Source organism: Bos taurus, chromosome 13, assembly GCF_002263795.3.
Source record: "Bos taurus isolate L1 Dominette 01449 registration number 42190680 breed Hereford chromosome 13, ARS-UCD2.0, whole genome shotgun sequence".
Lineage (NCBI taxonomy): Eukaryota > Metazoa > Chordata > Mammalia > Artiodactyla > Bovidae > Bos > Bos taurus.
Genome location: NC_037340.1, coordinates 39,725,415 through 39,749,139, shown reverse-complemented (window position 1 = coordinate 39,749,139; position 23,725 = coordinate 39,725,415). Strand labels below are relative to the sequence as shown.

Here is a 23,725-nt window from a genome sequence, read left to right as displayed (position 1 = left end):
TCCAGGGAAGGATGTACAGTGGGGAATAAAACAAACTCTTTTTTTTTTTTTTTTTTTTGGACTACACTGTGAGGCATGTAGAATCTTAGTTTCCCCATCAGGGATTGAACCCGCACCCTTGGCAGTGCAAGTGTGGAGTCCTAATCACTGAATCACCAGGGAAGTCTCAAACCCAGCTTATTTTTAAATTGAAATTAAAAGAGATCTGGATAGAGAGTGAAGCAGAAACTGCAACAGCAGGGAAGCTGGGCCACCATTAATGGGAATGGCCGGTGCTGAACAAAGATGCGAACACGTTAATAAAACGCGGAGGCTAACGTCAGTCATGCAGACATTTCACATCCGATCAGGGAAAGCAACAATGTTTGCTGTTCATTCCTGTGAAAAGAAGAGCTCACTGCACAGAAGACACTGGTACGGGAGATTTCTACTTCTTTGTTTCTCCTCACTCTTTGAATCCATGCCTGATGGTTTTGACAGTACTTTTGAGAGACACTAATTCCATGCTCTCGATGGAAATTTGTCCATCATAGTAAGATAGTAAGTATTCAAAATATCTGATGACAATACATACATACACAGACACACAGTAATAACAATCCTGCTGTAATTAATTAGCACAAAAGGCCAGGCCAGGCCTGGAGGGCTTAGAAGGGGAGCTGGCTTGCCACTCCTGTGGGAACCACCCTTGGGAAGGCAGGTGTCCCTGGCAGCACGTTTGAAGCTCCACAGATCAAATCAAGCAGGAGTCCTGGGGAAAATGTCCCCTTTTTCTCACTCTGCTGTGTATTCAGACACAAACTATAACCACCACCACCACCACAGCTAAAATTTCTCTTGGTGGGGTAGAGGGCAGAGGCCAGGGGATGCCGCTGTCATTACACCTGTGTGTGGCTCACATCACGCTTCAGTGCAGAGACAGGCCCAGAACTTTTCATCTGTCACGTGCACGTCAGCGGTAAACAGCCCCGGCGTTCGTGTTAATGACACCATCTGGCGGCTCCCATAACTGTGGAGCATTCAGCTTCCAAACAAGATGTAATGGCAGCAACACATGAAACCCACTGACATTTACAGTAAGGAAATTTATTATCCGCCGTCGGTTTGTATAAATGTGTTTGCATGACTGCTGGGGCTATAAAATCATCACCTTTGCCAGGCAAGGGAAGGTGCAATAAATAATGGATTGTAAGCCATGCATGTACTACCAAATCATGAAACATTTATCACTCAGGCACAATAGCGTCTTAAGCAACAGTTACCACTTGAAAAATTAATGCCACTTTGGCGGGTTAAATGAAAACCATTTAGTCTAAGCTTTCATGATTTTTAATATGGTTTGTTATAGGATACAGGGATTTTTTTCTTAATTTTTATTTTTTAGTTGAGTATGATATATGCATGTAAATAACTCTTTTATAATAATTTTCTCTTGAGAAACAATCTGTCTAGGCTCTTTTGTTAAAAAAAATGCTTAAATATATAAACTGAAATGTTTTCTTGAAAAAGAAATTATTGTTAAAACCTTTTCAAAACTAGAAACAACAAAAGAGAGGTTCAGATGGCATTCTTCCCTTTCAAATCCTTAATGGATTGGACAGTTATGGCTGCAATTAAATCATTTTAACTTTGAATTAAGGAAACAAGTAAATATAAAGTCAAAACCAGCCAAATCCCACGAGGAGTCGAGCCACATTTGTCCCCATTACTTAGCCCTTTAAAATACTCTCCCCACAGGGTGCCCCGTAATTTTCTCCTTTTTGCTTATTCTAAGGGTATCCACAGCTTTAAAAAAAAAAATCCATGGAAATAACAATTCAAAATACAGATAGACTGGGCGATGGTGACTGGCTTTATGGAGGATTCATCAAAGACTACCATTGAATTCAAAGGAACAAAGAGAGACGTAGGTGGGACAAGTTACTTGTTTTCTTCCTGGACATGGGGTGGTGAGTGTGGGGAGCCCATGCCTGCCCTGACACAAGCCTCAGGCTGGGATGGAGGGCGGGAAATCTAGCCTGGACCAAGGCTCTGTCACGGGATGCTCCTAGGAAGATGGATTCTTGAAACATCATCATCTTGACATGTAAAAAGGAACACTTATCAGGAGGAAACAGAGAAAGTGCTGTTTTAAAAAAAAAAAAATTTAGGCAGATGTCAAGAAATGATGGAAGTAGAGATTTCTAGCTCAGTTTGTGAGTCAGGTTTAACTCCCTGGTGAGAGCTGTTGAGTAGTTTTAGGGTCTCAGATCCTCAGATTTGTCCTTCATTCTCCCCTGCCCCTCCAGGCACAGTGCCTGCCCAGGCAGGGGGAACATTTTGGTGGGGTTGGGGGTGGATGGAGGGTTCTCTGGAAGGCTCATCCCTGTAGGGGAGATGATGGGCTGCAAAGAGTCAGGAGGCACCGGGGGAGTGCCCCATCACTGGATCAGTGGAAGGACAAGGATTTTCACACCTTCATCCCCAGGCTGACTGTCACCTCAATGGCTCCCGGAGCTGCCCCTCTGTGTGGCTTAGGACCAAAATCCCAGGTTTTGTCAAGATGAGTCATTGAGGATGGTTCCATCGACTGCCTGGGAGAACCACCCGCCCTTTGGAGGACTTCAGAGCCCGGCCTGGGCAGACAGAGGGGGAGGGGGGCGGGGGACCGCTCGCCGTCCACTGCTGTCCTACGTGTCAGGAGAGGTGACTGTGTGTGTGAGGAAGCTGTCCACGTCCATCCACATGCCCGCGAGTCTCCACCGCACGACGGAACCTCTGCAGTTCGAGCCTATGGACACGAACCCCAGCCCCCCGGGACTGTATCCTACTATGACGTAACATGTATTGCTTGAATCTTGGCATTCAGACAAAAGCACCAAGTCGGGGGTTCTTCTCGAGTGGAATCTGTATGCAGTAACCTGTGTGAACACCACATGCTCACCTGTCCTTCCATCTGTCAGTTGTTAATGTAAATATTTCCCAGAGTTCTGACTCTTACAGGATGTGTTCTGGAAAGAACTCTCCGGGCTCTCCCAGAGGCAGAGGATGGAGGGTCAAGGCCAACACGGCCTTGCTCTTTCCTTTCAAAGTGGTATCAGTGCCTCTAGGACCTGACTAATCGCTCTGCCTCTGCACACGTGTGTGTACATGCATGTGTGTGCATGTACATGTGTGTGTGTGAGGCAGTGTGTAGCATGGCAGAAACAGCTCTCCTGAGGGTATGACACAGGCTGACAGCCTGAATGCAACTGTGAAATGAAGGGAAAAAAAAACAGCTAACAATAAAGAAAGAGAAACAAAAAGGAATTCAACAGATGCATGTCATTTTTCCTCTTCAGTGAGGATCAGTTTTTCTTGTTAATTATATCACCTATTCTTTCCTTATATTGATAATTACATAATTACATGAAACAGATGGGTGACAGAATGCTCCCAGATGGTGAGAACGTAAACAGGCTTACCAATCGCTTATTCTTGAGCATATTATAAAGAATTATTTAATAATACATAGATTTCTATACACATCTGTTAAATAGAGCCTTCAAAATAGCAGTGACTTTGTCATTCTTTTCTTACCCAGATAACAACACCCTCCAAGGAAGTTCAGGGGAGGCCAACTGCCATCCAGGTAAAATATTTAACCTTTTCCAAACATTTGGGCACATGAAATCCTGAATTCTTATCTGAGTCTATGGGTTTCCCCTGCCCCTTTTAAAAACACAAATAATCGTTTGAAGGGGAATTGCAATCCCATATAGCTCTAGTTCTGCTTTGAGCAAGCCGTGGAAGATTGCAAAGAAATGGGAGGGGAGGGGTTGTGTTTTAAGAATATAATTGGAAACATTTCCATTGTATCTGATGGACTTCTCGAATGAAATTCTTTTAAAATAACCATGAACTAGAAGTCAAAGCAACCCACTCCAGTACTCTTGCCTGGAAAATCCCATGGGCAGAGGAGCCTGGTAGGCTGCAGTCCATAGGGTCACTAAGAGTCAGACACAACTGAGCTACTTCACTTTCACTTTGCACTTTCATGCATTGGAGAAGGAAATGGCAACCCGCTCCAGTGCTCTTGCCTGGAGAATCCCAGGGACAGGGGAGCCTGGTGGTCTGCTGTCTATGGGGTCGCACAGAGTCGGACACGACTGAAGTGACTTAGCAGCAGTAGCAGAAGTCAAAGCATCAGTGCTGTGTCATCAGGAGTGTGTGCCCATGGGAAGGCTGGTTCTCACGGGGCCAAGGGCAGGCTCAGTGCCGTGTTGCATTCTGGTGGGTGAAAAGGAAGAAGGGAAACCTTCCGGACCCTCACACCACCGCTCTGGCCCATCAGATAAGGCGTGCATAGGATCCTGTCCACAAAGGGGCAGGGCTGACTCTGGGAAAGGTGTGTCCACATTGTGGTGTGCATCAGATTCAGGACGAAAAACACACCACCGCAGCATGTGATGGGTACAGAAGTGGGCTCAGGGTCTGTGCAGCTCCTGGGGAGAACCTGGACAGGGGAGGCGGGTGAAGAACAGAACTCAGAATCGAGCTGCAGTCACAAACTGTGCTGCTGGAGTTGACAGGGTGTAGACATGCTTGGAATTTGTGCACTTCTCTAGGGATGGTGATTGTAGCATGTGTTTGTGTGCGTGTGAGAGAGAGAGAGATGGGGGATGGCAGAGGGATTGGTTGGTTCCTAAGCAGAATCCGAGAAAACGAGTTTGAAAGCGAACTATATGCTTCACCAATAAGAAGAGTTTCTAGACCATGGGTGTGTGTAGGGATTAATGTACTAATTCTTACAAGGAATTTAGAACAGTACCTTTCATACATAAAGTGTGACAAATGTTAACTATTATCACATTTCTCCTGACTTTACTTGGTTGTTCTTACTTTTAGCATATTCTTTGTTTTGAAAAGAAATAGAATGAGACTAATTGAAAAGTCTCATTCAATTACACAGGGCTTTGTTAAGTTTTCTTTTGCAAAGACAATAATATCCAGAAAAAAAATTTTCATCCCCTCTCCCACTAGCACTAAACACAACTAGTTTTGTTTGTATATATTTCCTGTTTTTGTCCTATGTATACACATTTCTTTAAAGTTGAAATAAACCCATAAATAACGCAGACACACACACACACACACACGCGCACACACACACACACACGCACAAAGATGCATTTGATTACTCAGGGCCTGGAGATTCTTTTGGAATCTGGGCTTGGCAGGAGGTATTCCCCATCTGCTCTCCAGTGGGGGCAAGTCCCCAGAGGGAAGGCCAGCTGGGAGAGAGAAGCCAGGCCATCTCTCCTGGAGCTCCAGGGAACTGGGTCTCAGCGTGGCTGCCCTGAGCACAGCCAAGAGCTCTGGGGCTCCAGGCAGCAAGCCGCAGAGCAGACAGCCCTCAGGGAGCAGGACATAGTGAGAGGGGAGGCGGTGGGGCACCCCCACCAGCAGTAAGGCACCTCCACCTGAGAGGGCAAGGGGGTGGAGCACCAAGGACAGGGGCAGGTTCAAGCCCCGCCACCCAAACTCCTTCCACCTCTGGCACTTGCTCCCACCTTTGGGGTGAGTCAGATCACTGGGGGTGTGAATTTGTCTGTGTGTCTGTCTGTAGCCTCCGACCTACCAACCCAGAGTGACCAGTGGGTGGGGAAGGAGGTTGTCTAGTACCAGGTTGTCAACAGTACATAATTCCATGGGACACTCTCAGACCATCTCTGTGACCTGCTCACAAACTGTCACTTGTGAAAGATAATAATACCTGGCTCACTTTTTAAAATCAGCCATCATCTTGGGTTTCACAGAGGTACCACCCCAAGGTGATATCGAAGTGCTTTCGGCCAGCAGAGCTTCACTATGGTGACCAGAAAGTGTTGCCTGAGGCTGGCACCTTTCGATTAAATACAAAAACTACCATAAAACCCTCAATTATAACAACTGCCATGGTGATCGTTTCAATGCACTGAACTATATTTTAAAACAAAACAAAACAAACAGAACCTGGGACATGATTGAAGAGTGCCAGGCAGGACAAGGGGGTGGCGTGCAATTCTTGGTTGCCGCCTTGGGTCCCCAGCGCCTGGATGGCGGGAGCCAGCAACACACTGGCTGAGACGTGTTTGATATCTGCAACAAGACCGCCATAAAAAACCTTTATGGCTCCTACACTTCTACCATACCTTATTTATTCTTTTATTTTCCTGTTTTTCAGGCATGCTTTCTGTTTTCTTCTTGCCTGTTAAGTTGGTTTCTATGGAGATCATGACATCAGTAATCCTGACTACGCTTAGTGGTCTTGGGGCAACATACGGAGTAAAGGTTTTTATTCTTCCTGAAAGAGGGTCAGCCCCAGACGACAGCAGCAGCCTGAGGTCTGAGGACTCCAAGCTGCTTCTCTGACGGGGTGGGGGGCGGGGGGAGGAGAGCACATGGTGGGGATGGCAGACCAGCCCCCCCCAACCCCCCACTCCACCCCCAGGCCACCAGAGCCAGGCCTCCAGACACAGGCACTTCAGTTTCCAAGGCTCATTTAATCCTTTGCCTCCGTGCACACAAATGCCATTTTCCCCTCAGATTCAGTGAGTGTGTAAATAATGATGAATAAACTCAGAAGGCTTTATGAAAATCACTAAAATGTGGAAGACTTTTAATCCACCTGAGCTCAGTTTGAATGTAAAACCTCTCTAGGTCCTCAGTCTGTTTGTTTTTTTTTCCCCCTAGCCTCTCACATCTTCAAGAGAGCATATCCTACTTTTTTATCAACCAGAATTGATTAACAAGATGTACCATCCCAAAGCTCTCACATAAGACTAAAAGTTAGACTTCTGATACTTTCTAGTACCGACATCTATTGACATAAAATGACTTCATAACAAATGGTGTTGTGTTTTTATCATTACTCCGGGGGCCAGAGGGAGCGGCCAGCCCCGCGAGGCCTGCTGGGTCTGCAGGCCAAGTGCACATCACTGTCATCGTCGTAGTCGGCACTGTTTTATATTAACAGATGCGATTCATTCCTGCCAAGTCCCCGTTGACTCCTGGCCCTCCCGACCCCTCAGGCAGCAGCCAGGGACACCAGCCGTTGGGCAGACATGCCTTTTCATTTCCAGGCAGAGAGCAGGTAGAGAGGCTTTTGAGTCTCACAAGAGCCTGACTTTTGAGTCCCCCCAAAATCAGAGTTGATGTTTCAAACAACAGATTTCAGAAGAACACGTCGTGATGGCAGTCTGCTGTCTCAGAGAAGGTAAGTTGGAGGGACAGAGGGAGAGAAACGCAGCCCAGCCTCTCCTCCCCCCGGGTAGGGCCATAAAGCCGAGGGACCAAGCAGGATTCATCCCCACAGGGTTCTGGAAAGCATAGGGGTAGGCAGGCCTGTGCCTCACAGGGTTGCCCAGCCCCCTGGGCTGAGAAGGTGGAGTGGTTGAGGGTGGCACCAGGGCAGGAAAGAGGATGAGGCTGTCCAGGAGCTTCCCAAAGCACAGGATGGCGAGGGGGAGGGACTGTCAGAGATAAAACATGAGAGAGGGCAGAGAGAGAGGGCTCATGTTCCAGCAAACTTGAGGCCTGATCCGAAGAGATCTTGAGGCTGTGAAGAGGGCCCCCACCTTGAGCCCTGAGGGCTGCTTGGGAGCCTGGGTACCAAAAGAGGGATGGCTGAAGGAAGGCTGAATCTCTGAAAAATGAGCAGATGCCTGTGAGGATGGAACATTTCACAATGGGCTCCATTTAAATGTTAAATGGCTAAATGTGCCTGGAGTTGGTGGAGGTTCCTTGTCCTCCTAGCAGGTGGAATGAAGGCTCCAAGCAGAGATTCAGCTGAGTTAGAGGCTAATGGGGAAATGGAAGGCTGCTGGCTATTTGCAGACCTGATTATCTGCTTAAGAATCTACATCTCACTGCGGTACATATATATAACAGAATATTACTCAGCCATAAAAAAGAATAAAATAATGCCATACGCAGCTATGTGGATGGACTCAAGAGACTGTCATACTAAGCAAAGTCAGTCAGACAGAGAAAGACAAATCAGTTCAGTTCAGTGGCTCAGTCGTGTCCAACTCTTTGTGACCCCATGGAATGCAGCATGCCGGGCTTCCCTGTCCATCACCAACTCTCGGAGCTTGCTCAAACTCATGTCCATCAAGTCAGTGATGCCATCCAACCATCTCATCCTCTGTTGCCCTCTTGTCCGTCTGCCTTCAGTCTTTCCCAGCATCTGCATCTTTTCCAATGAGTTGGCTCTTCACATTAGGTGGTCAAAGTATTGGAGCTTCAGTTTCAGCATCAGTCCTTCCAATGAATATTCAGGACTGATTTCTTTCAGGATTGACTGGTTTGATCTCCTTGCTGTCCAAGGAACTCTCAAGAGTCTTCTCCAACACCACAGTTCAAAAGCATAAATTCTTTGGCACTTAGCTTTCTTTATAGTCCAACTCTCGTCCATACATGACTACTGGAAAAACCATAGCTTTGACTAGATGGACCTTTGTCAGTAAAGTCAGAGGAAGACAGATAACATATGACATCACCTATGTGTGGAAATGAAAATATGGGAAAAATGAACCTACCTATGAAACAGAAACAGACGCACATGCACGGAGAACAGCCGAGAGGGAAGGGTTGGGGAGGGATGAAGTAGGAGTTTGGGATTAGCAGCTAACAAACAATTATGTGGAGAATGGATAAACAACAAGGGCCTACTGTACAGCACAGGGAACTATACTCACTATCCTGTGATAAACCATAATGGAAAAGAAAAAAATTTTAAAATCTACATCTTACAATAAAAGAGAGAGTCCCTCACGCCAGCAGTTTACACACTGCAAGGAGAAATCATCTTTTAAAGTAGGGAATCGCAAGCTTGCTTTCTCAGATCCTAAATCGGCTTGCTTTTTGTTCAAAGACATAGTAGCTTTACCTTTGACCTAGAGAATCATTGCTAGGAATTTATGGAAATAAAATCACGATGAATGTACTCAGAAATAACAAGGATGGGCGTGGTGGCCTTGTTTATAATGACAGACATTTGGAGAGGACATTAGGGACCTAGCTATACGCAGCAGTGCTGGCTCCCGGGTCTGGCATCCCTGCGTCCCAGCACCTAACCTGGCAGCTGCCCGGCCTGGAGAAGTGGATGTCACAAAGGACACGTGAGGCGGGAAGACAAAGGCTGCTGCGTTCCACCGGAGCTGCACTCGTGGAAATGTGGAAGCAGGTGGGCAAGCACTGGTTAAGTGACTTTTAAACCCCTCATTCACAACCAAGACACAAAAGCATCGGAAGAATGGAGAGAAGGGGATTTTTCTGGAAATTTCCTCAATGAGAACTGTTGATGTGCTCTGGGGCGCACGCCACTCCAGCCCCAGGAGGAGGGGCAGGGGTGCCTCATCCTTTAAGTTACAAGACAAGGGTTTGGGAGCCTCAGGCTCTCGAGTGAGTCCCCACGGCTAGTGGACATGGTGCAGTGGTGTGTGGTTCCCACCCAAGGATGCTGATGACATCAACAGGCCGGCCAGTGACTGGGCGACCGAGAGGGAAGGTGCTGGCCACATGTGCTGACCAGACAGCCTGAGCTCTTATCAGAGGTCCTTGCCGTAGGACCATCTCCAGGGCAACCCCGACTCGGGCTGCAGAGTTGGAGGGTGTGTCCCTGAATTATGGGATGCAGTCCCGAGCAGAGGGACAGGGATCTCTGAAGAATTGGACCCTTGAGAAGAGGTGTCAGGCACACAGGGCAGGAGTTACCTTCTGACACACACCTATTGCCCTAACTGTTCCTCCCCACCTTGGTCCCCATTCCAGAAGGACTGGAAACATAGCTAAATAAGAATAAGAAATGAATAGGCTTTTTTTCCCCCCCAAAAAGCTAAATACTAATAAACTAAATAGATGCTCAGTCACTGGAGGGCATGGTGACTTAGAAGGAGCGAGGAGGCTCCCAACCCTCCTTCACCAGTTACAGGTTTCAGTGGAGGGGTGGAGTGGGAGGACGCAGAGGAAGGAAGGAATAAACTCTAATCTTTGGATGAAAATGGAATTTGAGTTTTGATTATTACCTAACCCTAACCCTAACCCTAACCCTAACCCTAACCCTGAAGCTTAGATTGGCAGCATACCACCAAGCACATGTATGGCACTTTCCCAAAGCAGTGGGGACACTCCGCTCCTGCAACTGAAGGAACAGTCAAGGTCATGGCCTATCCATGGCCTTGAGCTGGCCAGCAGCTCACCACTTATGAGTAGGGGTGCTGGGTCTGATCTAAGAATGAGAGAACAGGGACTTCCCTGATGGTCCAATGGCTAAGACTCTGCACTCCTAATGTGGGGACCCGTGTTTGATCCCTGGTTAGGGAACTAGATCCCACATGCTGCAACTAAGACCGAGTGCTAAATAAATAAAAATAAATATTTTTTTAAAAATCTAAAAAAAAAAAAAGAATGAGAGTGCAAAATGGTGCCATTACTTGGGAAAACAGTTTGGAAGTTCCTCAAAATGTTAATGGCAACCCACTCCAATACTCTTGCCTGGCAAATCCCATGGACAGAGGAGCCTGGTAGGCTTCAGTCCATGGGGTCACTAGGTGTCGGACACGACTGAGCGACTTCACTTTCACTTTTCACTTTCATGCATTGGAGAAGGAAATGGCAACCCACTCCAGTGTTCTTGCTTGGAGAATCCCAGGGACGGGGGAGCCTGGTGGGCTGCCGTCTATGGGGTCACACAGAGTCGGACACGACTGAAGTGACTTAGCAGCAGCAGCAGCAGCAAAATGTTAAATCTAGGGTTACCATGTGACCAAGCAATTCTAATCCTAGGTGCAACACCCAAGAGAAATGAAACACACATCCACATAGAAACCTGTGTGCAAATGTTCATAGTGTCATTACTCATAGTAGCCAAACAGTGGCGATGACTCAAATGTCCATCATTTGGTGAATGGACAGACAAAACGGAGTATGTCCACGTAACAGAATATTACTCAGCTATAAAAATGATTTGAATATCGATACATACTGCAAAACCATTGAACCTTGAGAAGATGCTCAATGAAAAAAAGACAGACACAAATGCCACATATTGTGTAATTCTGTTAAATGAAGTGCCCAGAAAAGGCAGATTCATAGAAACAAGAAAGTAAAATAGTAGCTGCCGAGGGCTGGGGGGTGGGGATATAGGGAGTGACTACTAATGGGTTACTTTTTGCAGGGGGAGGTGAAAAAAATATTCTAAAATTAGATGGTGATGGTTGCCCAACTCTGTCAATGTACCAAGAACCAATAACTTGCTGTTTTAATGGACGAATTGTATGGCAGGTGATTCATATCTCGATAAAGCTATTAGAAAGACGGGAGAGGGGGAAAGAGGAGAGGAAGGGAGAGAGAGGTCGACTCTCTTACAATATCTATCCTAGAAAATGATAAGATATACTCCCTGACAATACTGAGAGATGGAGAAGTAACTTTACTTTTCACCTTTTCTCATCACACTGTGAAGCCTCCTTCTGCTTCTACTGCAGCCCAGTTTCTACAGGCAGGCCCATCAGTGCTCACCCTGTCCAAGCCCCACCTCCCGAGGGAACCTCCAGTGCTCATCCTGGGCATTACCTGAGCACTTTCTAATGAAGCCAAACACAGAAAGGAAGTGAATCTTGAAAAATGGATACTGTGACCCATGTACAGGATTATTTTTTTTTCACCTTTCCTGTGGCTGCCACTATAATTTTGAAAGGTTTATAACAACAAATTGGACACAACAGAGAGAGATGTGCAGATAGCCAGGATCAGCTGCTGTCCAAAAACTGACCCCTGGGCTCTAACCTGGACCCCTGCATCTGCTCCCAGCCCAGCCAGGGTCTGGCTGGCACAGGATCAAACGTGAGGCTGGATGGCTCAGCCAAGAGGAAAATCCAGCTGTTCTGGGGAAAGCCAATTATCTGTGAGTCACCTTTTGATTACAAGACTAGTGCCAAAGATCTGGGAGACTCCAAAAGGTTTCTTATCAAGCCATCTTCCTTTTCTGTGGTTTGCTTTTCCGACAATAAACCATGACATCAGTACTTTAATGTTTAGCTAAGAGAGAATACATAATGGTCTGAGTTTTTGGTATCTAACTGCCTGGGCATGAAGCCCTGTCAATGAATTAGCCTTTGGACAAGTCACTAGCTCTCTGTTCTGCGGGCCTGTTTTTCTTTAAATACCTTGAGAATGACAGTAGCAATAACTATTCACAAGTGCTGCTCATATGAGGATTCAATGAGAAAATTCATGGGAAGTCTCAGAAACAGCATGCTAGTAATGGCAGTAGGAGCTGTAGTTTATTACTCTGTAACCTTTCTAACAGGGAGGAATTTGATAACAAGGAGAATAAACCACTGATTTATGTCATTTTGATAGATACATACATACTATGCACAATCCTAAAGTAGATAGTGTTTAGAGAATTGGAAAGAAATGACCACAGAACTTGTATTCTTTGTTCAGGAGGGGAAAAAAAGAGCCCATGAAGGCATTTATGTAAATTATTCTAAGAATGTCGGAGAAAAGAGTTTGCCATAAATAAAAGGAAATGCATTTCCCACAGGTTGGGTAACTGTAGGAAATGGCTGGGAAGTGGCTTGAAAAAGCAAACTGGATTCACAGCGATAATTTAAAGTGGGTTAATTTCATTTCAGGAGAATATCACAACGGTACCATTAATAATGATCAGTGCATGTATGATGCTGAAAAATATGGGTTTGCGTTTTTAGAAACAAGGAGATACTAAAGGGTCAATTTAAACACACACACACAGGCACACACGTACAACCAAAAGAAGCCTAATGCAGGCAGTGAAAGTTTCCAAGTTTAAGGAAGGGTTGGGGAAACAATTAAGCTGGGAAAATCTAGCAGGTGCTGGGAGAATAATGCAATTTCCTAGGGCAGCAGATGCGCAAAGGAAACAGTATCCAGCAGCAGTCCATCAGATGGTAATTACAGCTGAACTGGGGAAGAGCAGCCAGATGAAAGGGCGATTCAAAGGGTAACCGAATGCCAGAGCGGACATCTTCCTGAGAGCTCACACACCAGGAAAGGCGGGCCAGCACTTTGCTCTGAGAAGGGGGGTTAAACAAACCGTCGTACTTACTTTGTAGAAGGACAAAGGGAAAACGGGGGCTTCAAAGAATTCATTAGTCCAGATTTAAACAGACCGTCACGAATAAACAACCACACACACACACACACACACACACACACACAAACAAGCATTGATTAGTCTAAACGTCTGATTCCTGAGATGGTTCTTTTATATGAAAGATGATGGATTGATCTGGTCCAAAAAGTTTTGGGGAAGAAAAAAAAAAGGAGATGGATTGACACTCTCATTCATTTAGAATACTCTAAATCAACACAGAGAACCAAAGTGATTGAAGTGAATGACAGGGAGCATCTCTTGGTACCGAAGCAAAGGGAGGAGCTTTTTAAGTTCAAAGCAGATTTTCTGGTGTTTATTATCACAAGTAAGAGTCATTTAAAACCCCGGTCTTTGAAAGGAAAGCATGCCTCGGACACATCTGCCCCTCCCGAGGGATTCCACAGAACAGGTCCAACCCCAGCAGGGCTGTTCTTCTCTTGCTCCCTGGGGCTGGTGCCCCCTCCCCCATCCCTGGTTTAACTAACCCCAAGAAGATCCCCTGGAGGAGGGCATGGCAACCCACTCCAGTATTTTTGCCTGGAGAATCCCCCTGGACAGAGGAGCCTGGCAGGCTACAGTTCATGGGGTTGCAAAGAGTTGGACACGACTGACTGAGCACAAACACGAAGCAGTCCCACGAAGCGTCCCAATACTGACGCTGGACTGTAAGCTCCCTGAGGGCAGGGACCCTGTCATGGTCATCTCTGAATCCCTAAGGGGGAGGCCGGAAGGAAAGCAAGTCAGCTTGCACAGAGAACCACCCCAGAGTAAGTCAAATTGCTCCATAGTTTGTAATTAATATAGTTATTCATTCAACCAAATTTTGAGTATTTCCCTGATCACGGTTCTCATGCAAGTGGGCTACACTGATTCATTTCATTAACAATTTCCATCAGAACAATTCTCAGAATGCAAATGCACAGGCCAAGACAGCCAATTCAAGATGAGAAGCGAGCTTCTCAGTCCGCGCCATGTGGATTACGGTCAGGAAAAAGCCTTCCCTTATCCACGAATCTACTGGTTGACTGGCAACATGATGAATCTTCCGGGCCCAGCCCTGTGATGTGTGATGCAAATCATTCACGAGTTTTCCAGGTCCCTTCCTGTGACCTGACATGGGTGGGCTGTCAATTGATACGAACCACAGGGCAGGTCTGGTGGCAGGGACACGATTCATCTAGACCAGGCCGCAGCAACCTGGCCTCGGGGTGGGAGGGGGCGTGTTTCTCTGCCATGCAATGATGAATTTCAATCACTGCTGGCTTGTGCCAGCGTCAAATTGGCAACCCACCGAGATGAAACGCTTTCTATCCCATTACTCATGCCTGGGGTGATCTGTTCCCTTGAAGACTGGCTTCCCAGGTGAAAGCTAGGGAACGGATGGTCAGTCTGAGATGGCTTAAATGGGATAAAATGTATGAGAGGCCAGTGCCCAGAGAGAGAAACCTCTGTGAGGAAGCTGAGTCCCCAATGAAGCTCCAGGTGCACAGGGGAGCATAGATCTTAAAGGGACAGAAAGGACTTGATTTAGTAAGGCCATCTGTCAGCTTCAGCAGCTGCAATACTATTTGCTCTGCTAAGAAATCAGTGTGCTTAGGACCCTGTAAGACATTCCTTCTAGGGGCTTCCTTCTGGCAGTTCAATGGTAAAGAATCTGCCTGCCAGTGCAGGAGACACGGGCTTGATCCCTGGTCTGGGAAGATCCCACATGCCGCGAAGCAACTAGCTCCGTGAGCCACAACTACTGAGCCTGTGCTCTAGAGCCTATGCTCTGCAGCAAGAGAAGCCACCACAAAGAGAAGCCCATGTGCAGCAACAAAGACCCAGCACAGCCAAAAATAAACAAATAAAACCATCTTATAAAAGAAATTCCTCCCAAAAAACTTCCATCTGGCTCACCTTGTCTCAGATAAACAGCCTAAAACATTAAACCCACCTACAATCTTTTTTAAATTTAATTTAACATAATAGCATTTTAATGTTTGAGCATCCAAGCTCATTCCATGTGGATGATGCTCTCAATAATCCCTTGGTCATACTTCAAGATTTCTACATTTTGACTAAATCTAGGTCTTTACTAAAGCCTTCTTGAGAATGAGTACAGCAGCAAGCAGCAGTAAAGTACTTCTTAAAAAAAAATCAGAATTCACTGTATACCTATGGCTGATTCATCTTGATGTTTGACAGAAACCACAACAATACTGTAAAGCCATTATCTTTCAATTAAAGATAAATAATTTTTTTTTTAAAAAGGAAAAAAATCAGAATTCATTAACACAATAAACCACACAGCACAAAGCAGCAGATACCGAGCACCAGCCACACCATGGCTGACTTTCTGGAGTAGGGATTCAACAATCCATCCTGTGCTATTTCTTGAACTAAGCCAAGGGTCTAGGGCAGGGCAGGGGGGTGGTGCACAGCACACACAAAGATAACCACAGAAAAGCTTATTAAATGTGAGCAAGGATTTCAACTCGTAGAAACCTGGAAAGTTATGATAGGGTTGTTGTTAATGAAACAGAATGTGTTCTTTGGCTTTTTTTTCCCCACCTGGAGTCTAGCTCATCTCAAAGTCATCCAGTTCTGGAGATTCCTAGGGGTGGGAGACGCTGGAGGTTCAGGAACGCTGCCCTCGACACCAAGTCAGCAGCCCTGAACTGTTCCCTGTCCCTCCAGCCACACACTCGTGCCCCCCAGGGACCAGCTGAAACTCCTGGCCTGGCCGTGTAGTCTACCCAAACTCGAGTGCATCTCAGCAGTGGGTGCATATGTGCAGCACCTCTCACACAGAAGCATCTCTGTACCTTGCGCCTGTGGATCCTTCTCCTGGGATCACACGACGTCAGACAAGCCGTGATTCAGTGATGGGTAGAGATGGAGCCACTCTCCCTGACCCCAACACACTCTCTTGGATCTCATTATGAAAGTCCTTTCCCCCTGTCTCCCCACCCTACAGGCCACCTGGTGGCCGAGCCAGTGGTCCTGCAGATGGGCTTAGGCCCTTTCCTCTCTAGCGTGTGATGCTGGGGCCCTGCTACCTAAAGACACACCTGTGGTCCTGGGTGAAGTGCTATGTACCTGCTACAAAATGATAAAGGAGGAAGGGGAATTGGGTGGGGATGCAGTAAGTTCAAAACTGGCCAAGAGTTGAAACTTGTTGCAGCTGAGGGCAGAGGATCCGGGACTTTCAGTGAAGCTCATAGAGTGGGCTGAGACAGGGGCCCCTCTGCCTTCAGAAGCTTTTAGAGCAAGGTTGCCTGTGTGCTCACTCATGTCCGACTCTTTCTGACCCCATGGACTGTAGCCCGCCAGGCTCCTCTGTCCACGGAATTTCCCAGTTAAGAATACTGGAGTGAATGACCATTTCCTCCTCCAGGGGGTCTTCCCGACCCAGGGAGCGATCCCACGTCTCCAGCGTTGGCAGATGGATTCTTTACCACTGTGCCACCTGGGAAGCCCTTTAGAGCAAGAGGACAGAGTAATTCAGGGTCTGTGGAATCTAGTAACAAAATAATAAGACTTGAATCTGGCCTCTGTCTTTCACCTCGTTCTTTCAGGAAACCATGCTTCATAAAACTACCAGCCTATGAGGGATTGTACACTAAAAAAAAAGGAGACCAGGTCTCTTGGTTTAGTCCGGAGAATCTCTTCTCTGTCACAGGATTCGCTCTGCTCCTTGTGGATGCTTCCTGTTTTCCGTGATGAACACTGGGAGAGGGCAAAAGGATTGCTATTTGTTTTCAGTCTCTGCTCAAAAACAAATTTAGAACTTATCAGAAAATGAATAAAAATTTTCTGTTTAATTTTACAATTTAGAGATAAATGTAGGACTTACAGCAGCCTGGGTCACAGTCGGCAGTTGCCTCTAAGATGGTCTTGGTGGAGTGGCCCCCTCACCCCCAGAAAGTAAAGCAGGAGCTGGGGACAGTGTGGTGATGCACTCTGGGCAGCACCAGGCTTCTCTCCAGTTGGTTTGAGCACCACATGCAGCTCTGATGAGCAGCTCCTTGGCTAAAGGTTTGGAGAATTTCAGCTTTGCACTTTTTTTCTCTCCCACGGAGGACAAACGTCATTTACGTTCTGCGTAAATGTCTTTCTCATTTACGCAGAAGTGGGGTGGAGAAGCCCGGGGACGGGGGAGCCTGGTGGGCTGCCGTCTATGGGGTCGCACAGAGTCGGACACGACTGAAGCGACTTAGCAGCAGCAGCAGCAGCAGTGCACAAACAGAACAGGCTCACACGTGAGTCAGCCTAAGTCACAGCCAAGTTCCTGAACATGGGTGGCCCTGTGTGTATGGCTGTTTACACGTACACTTCCACTGAAAGCGAAATCTAGGCTCTGTGTGGTTCCTTCTCTTGTTCTGCTAGTAAGGGCGGCCCAGGGCTGTCATTTTAACGTTCCCCCCCCTCCCCCATCCCCCACACCGCGGCCCCCCAGGGCAGCGCTGACTCCCCGCAAAAGAGTGAACAAAACCCAGCTCGGACTCAGCCCCGAAGTCCTAATGCAGCAAGATACCGGGTCTCAAATCGTGCAACGAAAGCATGAGGGAAGGGGCGTTTGCTTTGCAGCAAGGCGGCTATGCCCACAACGATTCTGGGAGGCTGACGCCAGACCCACTGGTCCTGAGATGCAGGGGGCGCGTCACAAGGACCCCTCGGCGCCCTGCTCCGGGCTCTCCGCGGACGCACCACCCGAGGGCAGGGGCCGCGGGCAGCCCGGGCTCGGGGATGAAGGAGCCGCCACCGGCCCCCTTTTCGCGCGCAGCGCCGCCCCATCTGCCACGCCCCGCCGCGCTGGCACCGCGCCCCGCCTGCTGCCGCCGGCTACCCACCGCGTCCTTGGAGACCTCTTTTGATGGAGCGTTGATGCCAAGCTTTTCCAGGGGATAGACAATCTGTCGTCGGGGCCGCACGGGAACCAAGTAGTGGAGGGCGGATGTCAGCGAGTGGGCCCTGGGGCTCTGGACCTGGGAGACAGCAACCTCTATTTTAGCGGGGAGGGCGTGGGAGCCCGAGCGCACAGATGCCAGACTTGACAACCAGAGGGCAGGTGGGGGGAAGAGGGGGAGACCGGCAAATAAACAAACGTACTCTTAGAGCAGAGGAATGAATTGTAGATAATGCCTGACACTAATGAAGATAATTATGGGAGTAATTGCATTACTATCTCTGTGGGAATGACAGATAAACAAGTGGTTTGGTTTATGGGATTTTTCAGCACAAGTATTTTCCCCAGGAGGATATTCTTCTCCACAGTGATCATGAATCAGCTTGATTTGACCCCATTAATAAGCTGTGTTATCTGCATCCTGGTAACCTTTGTGTCTTTGGCACAAGCTGCTTTAAGAAGGCATGTAGATATGTTATCTGAGGGGCAACAGGGCAGGGATGCGAACACCCTCATGTTTGTGAAAGTCACTGCTACTTCAACTGGACCTTTCTGGATCAAATGAGTGCTTTAAAATCAAAGGATGAAACTGGAGAGGTGAGGGCGAGGTAGGGGCTGGATTAGATTATTTTGATTTATATTCATCCTAAATTGTGAGCTGGATTTACGCTTACTGAAATGGGCTACAGTAAATCATGCTTTAGGTGGTTGCTTTAGATAGTAATGTTACCCAACTTAGGAGCTTCTAGAAGGGATTTTTAAATCCTTCACCATTGAACTTCACCGCCTGATATTACACACAGAAAAGAAGAACCTTGGGGTCTCCAGCCAAAGCTCTGTTTTTAAGCCTGGACAAGCTTTCAGTGCATGTTCTGGCAGGAGGTTGTGGAGAAAACTGTCTTCGCTGTGTCAGTCAAGAGTTCACTTATATTGCTGTCAACTGGGGATTTATAGCAGAATTTGGAGAGTCTCATTTGCACTATTTGGAATTGCTTCTTGCACTTGTTTAAATGGATGTGTATAAATCAACCAGAGGTGTAGACAGAGAGGAAATCTCTTTCCAAGTGTGTTTCTACATTATATACACAATGGTGCATAACATGGTGCTAATTCTACACCATGAGGGGAATATGTGAACATCCATCGAGTTCAGTTCAAGGTACCGTTTTTTTTTTAGCATGGACGCAAAAAGACTCTACCAACCTGGCACATGCAGGCACCACTATGAATAAAAACTGAGAATTTAATGTCACATCCTGAAGGTCACCAAGCTGGCACTTGGCCAAATGGGAAGTGTAAAGCAATTGCGCAGGGCCATGCCTCTCAGGCAAAGCTGTTACACTTTCCATTTCGTGAGTTCAAATCTGGGGCATTCATGTTACTGTTGTGCTGTGTTTTCATCAGAAAAAAAAAAATCATCTTTCAAGCGTATTCTCCATTCGCTACCAATCTTTCCCATGTTTTTCCTTCTTTCTCCCCCATTTCTTCTGTTCTTCCAAAAGGCATTTGTCAAATAAGATACGTTGGTAAAATTACTGTTATGTGCATGTACCCATATACCTTAGATTGTTTTCGGTTGAATAATTCAGAACATTAAAAAAAATCTGTTAGCTCACCGTGATAACTAAAAGGAAAAGTGACATGTGTCAGACCCCAGGCAGAGCCACAAACGGATTATGGGGCAATTTCAACCTAGTCTGGGGGTTCGCCTCGCAACGGCCCTCAAGTCTGCCTCGACATTCTCAGTGGCAGAGGGACCATCTCGCAGGAAAGAATGGCTTGGGAGTCCAGCTCTGAGAAGCCCTTGCCTGCGAGCAAGCAGGACAGTGAGTGTGTGTGAGCACAGGTGGGACTCGTCTAGGCATTGGAGGTCGAGCTCTGAACAGGAAAAAAGCTCCAGCTTCACGGCACAAGACAGAATGTGAGCTAGTGAGAAGTGCAATGATGGAGACCGAAGCAGGAAGAACAGAAGCAAGAGCTTCTGTGTGTACACATAACAAGTGCTATGCAGACATAGAGGTGCTTCACCACATAAAGGCTGCATCAGTATCACTTATCTCCACTTTTTGTCCATCACTTTTATGGGATGTTATAGTGCTAATTTGGAATGTCATGATAGCACACCAGTATTCAGGATTGAACTGATTTATCCTATGAGTTCACTACTGGAATATTCTTTGCCTGAAGAACATGGTGGGACGTTTCGGCATTCACTAATGTATGTGACAGATAATTTGATTCTCACGTCCCTTAGGACACTTTTCCATAGCTTGCAGTCTTTGGTTGATATGGAAAAGCAAACAAATTGTTCTATTAATTGTGTGGGTTGTGACGGTTTCAGAAATTCAAAGTCTTCTGGGTTTTCCCTAGAGTGTGTGAAAAGGACCAAACTCAGTATGGCCATTTGAAATTCAGAGTCAAAATCCATATATAGTCAAACATATATATCACATATATGTATCATATATGTATAGTATATGTATATATGCATACACATGTGTATATATATGATGCATATATCATATATATATATACACACATATATAATCAAAATCCATGGAATGAGGAAGAAATAAAATATTGGCATGCAACACGAATGACACCGTGGACGCTGGTCTGCAGGAGAGGTGGCTGAGGACACGCTCTTACCTTGCCTTCCTTGACTTGTGGGTAAACAGGGTAGTAGAGACAAGATTTGTATCCTAAACGGAGGATCTCCTTGAGAAAAAACTTGGTGTAGTGCCGGAAAATGGGATTCAGGACAAAGTGATACAGGTGTCCGTGCTCTTCGCGCTGGTGGTGATTGAAGTAGATGAAATCTTCAATGTTGTAGTGGGATCGGATATACTCTATATCCTAAAAAAAAAAAAAAGGTGAGAAAGGACATCTAAGAGGGTTTTAAACAAATGGCATGCATCTTCTGAGAAACATCATTTAAAAATAACTTTAAGGGCATGCCTTTCCCTTCTCTTCCTAAGGAGCCAGGGTAGAGACTGAGCTACGCCTGGTGGGGACTAAGAAGAGATCTACCCCAGTGTCTGCTCTCAATGGCATTCATCCTCGGGGAGAAAAGTTGAATACACACGCCCAGAGATACACACACAAGGATGTTTACCACAGTGAGGTTTCGAGTTGTGAAAACGGGGACTCAGTCCTGTGCTGGATGCTGCCCGGACGCCCTTTATCAGTGACTAACAGCTCACAACGGCCACCTCGGCAGAGAACTGCTCTGATGATGGTCATGCTTAGGTCAGTCTTCAAGAAGTTTCCCTGGAGGGACCTGGAGCCTGAGCTAATGATTCTCTCCTGCATTATCATGTTCCAGCATGTGGCCAGAGGAGTGGCTATGTAGCTGATCCCCTCTGGATGGACATCTAACTTGTTTCTAGGGCTTTGCTATGAGGAAACACATTGCCCTGTGCACCAGATCCAGGGCTTCTCTGAGAAAAATGCCCAGTGAAAGAAAAGAGACTTTAGGTACAGTAATGAGAGATGAGTTATTTTCTCCTATTACTTACTAATCTCATTTTCATGGTTAATTTTTGAAAAGCTAAAAGCTTGTTTCCCCAAAGCCACTTGCTTTGATGGCTTACTTCTGGAGGGTGGCTCAGAGCTTTGGAATTTGTTTCTCACAACTGTGCTAACAACCCAGACAGCCTTGTGTCCCAGCTTGTAGGCAGCCTCCCAGTGGCCAGAGCAATGTCATGGAGAAGCGGATAAACACACTGTCAAGGAGACCATGCCAGCCATTCGCATTGGTCATTTAATCTCTCATTCATGACATTGACAGACTTTTGAGGAAAACTGAGAAATGCAAAAGATCAGATAGAGAAACATACCACTCACTCCAAAGGAAACAGAGGTTATCTAGCAAACAGAAGATAATTAAAAAAAAAATTCTACAAAATGTCCTCAGAGATACCAAAAAGGATCTCACATAAAACATAACAAGCTGCTACAAAAAATAAAGAACAATAAGAGAACAAGGAAGGGACTTGGAAGTTAAATACATGAACTCTGAAATTAAAATTCCAGTAGAAGGTCTGAATAGACATGGATGAACAGTGCATTAGGGATCTGGAAGACAAAAATCAAGGAAATCTCCTAGAATGAAGAGTAAGAAGTACAATGGATTAAAAAGTACAGGAAGAAAGATATGAGACAGCAAAGGGTCAATTCCATTTAAAAAGGAATTTAAGACAAGGAGAATACAGAAAATGAAAGAGAAGAAATAATGAAATCATGGAAGAAAGAGGTTCACAAGCTCAAAAGAGGCATAAGGTACTTAATAAGAATTTCAGGAATAAAAAGGAAAAGGGAATTCTCAAGAGAGAAAGCAAACAAACATACACTTATTTACATCAGATTGTGTTTTATCTGTGACATTGGCTACTGGAAGATGATGAGAATAAATACAACACTCTGATGAGGAATCATTTGCATAGGAACTCTATACACAGCTGAATTCAGGTGTATGGACAGATGAAAACTTGTATGTGTGTGGACTCAGAGACCTGACCCTCTTCCACCCTCTCTCCAAAAATTCTTAAAGATATATTGAATCAAAAGAATCTAAGAACAAGGATAGTTTGAATACATTGAAGAAATAAAGTCACATGAGCATATCAATAAATGCCAAAACACATTTAATAAAATTCAATATGCATGCACAATAAAAGCTTTTAGTGAACTAGAAATAGGAGAGAAGTTCCTTGATATCTTCCAGAAGCTATGTTCCCAGCTGCGAAGTCTCAATATTACATTTATCAGTTCTGCCTAAATTGTTGTGTAAAATCTACATAGGCACAAATAAATTCATAGTAAGTGTTACAAGGTTTATCCAGAAAGGAAAACACTCAAGTAAAACCAAGAAATTTTAGGCAAAGGAAACAAACAAGAGAAGACTTCCATACCAGATACCAAAACACATGATAATGCAATAGCTATCAACAAATAAATCTATGGAATGGAATAGAGAGTAAAAATAGACACAGACACATGGAAATTTAATAACGCAAAGGCAGCATTTTAAATCAGCAGGGAAAGAATGGACTGCTCAGTAATAAATACTTTGGAATAATTGGCTGTGCATTGGGACAAAATAAAATTAGATGTCCACTTAACAACAAACACACACGATGCATGTTATTAAGTGCAAGAAAGGATGTTGGAAGGGATAAATGCATAACTCTCAATAGAGTAATTCTTTAGGGAAAGAGCTGGGACTTTTTTTGGTGTTGGGAGGTTATTTGAATTTTTAGAATGTGAATGTTTTCATGTATTCTTTGTAACATTTTAAACATTTTGAACTGAAAAAAAAAAAGTGTCTGCCAAGTAGGATGCAAGCAGATCTATAGCCTTCGGGAAAAGGAGACATTCGTATTAAATAAGAGTTTAAATTAATTAAACTTAGAAAGAGACATCATGCGTTGATTCAGGAGAGGAAAAGGCGCAGTCAAGGGAAGTCATATCCACTTCCCAGCTTACCATTTCATTTCTGATCACTGCAATGCCGACTACCTGTTCTGCAACTTCAGCTACAAATACCTGAAGTGGTGTTCCATCCTGGAAAGAGAAGAAGATGCCTTAGGACCTTTCAAAATATTGCTATTAATGTTTCTGCAAGCTGTCCTTAAAGGGTTTCAACCGTGATCATAGAACAACAATGATGAAGCCACCATCCTATCACC

At 45.7% G+C, this 23,725-nt stretch overlaps 1 protein-coding gene across 1 annotated transcript in view; it reads right to left on the bottom strand.

The window, feature by feature from the left end:
- CFAP61 (cilia and flagella associated protein 61) overlaps positions 1-23,725 on the bottom strand; it is a 246,527-nt gene that overhangs the window by 126,363 nt on the left and 96,439 nt on the right. The window contains 3 exon segments of the mRNA XM_059892834.1: positions 17,980-18,114; positions 20,685-20,891; positions 23,523-23,600. Coding sequence (XP_059748817.1) covers positions 17,980-18,114; positions 20,685-20,891; positions 23,523-23,600 — 420 coding nt within the window.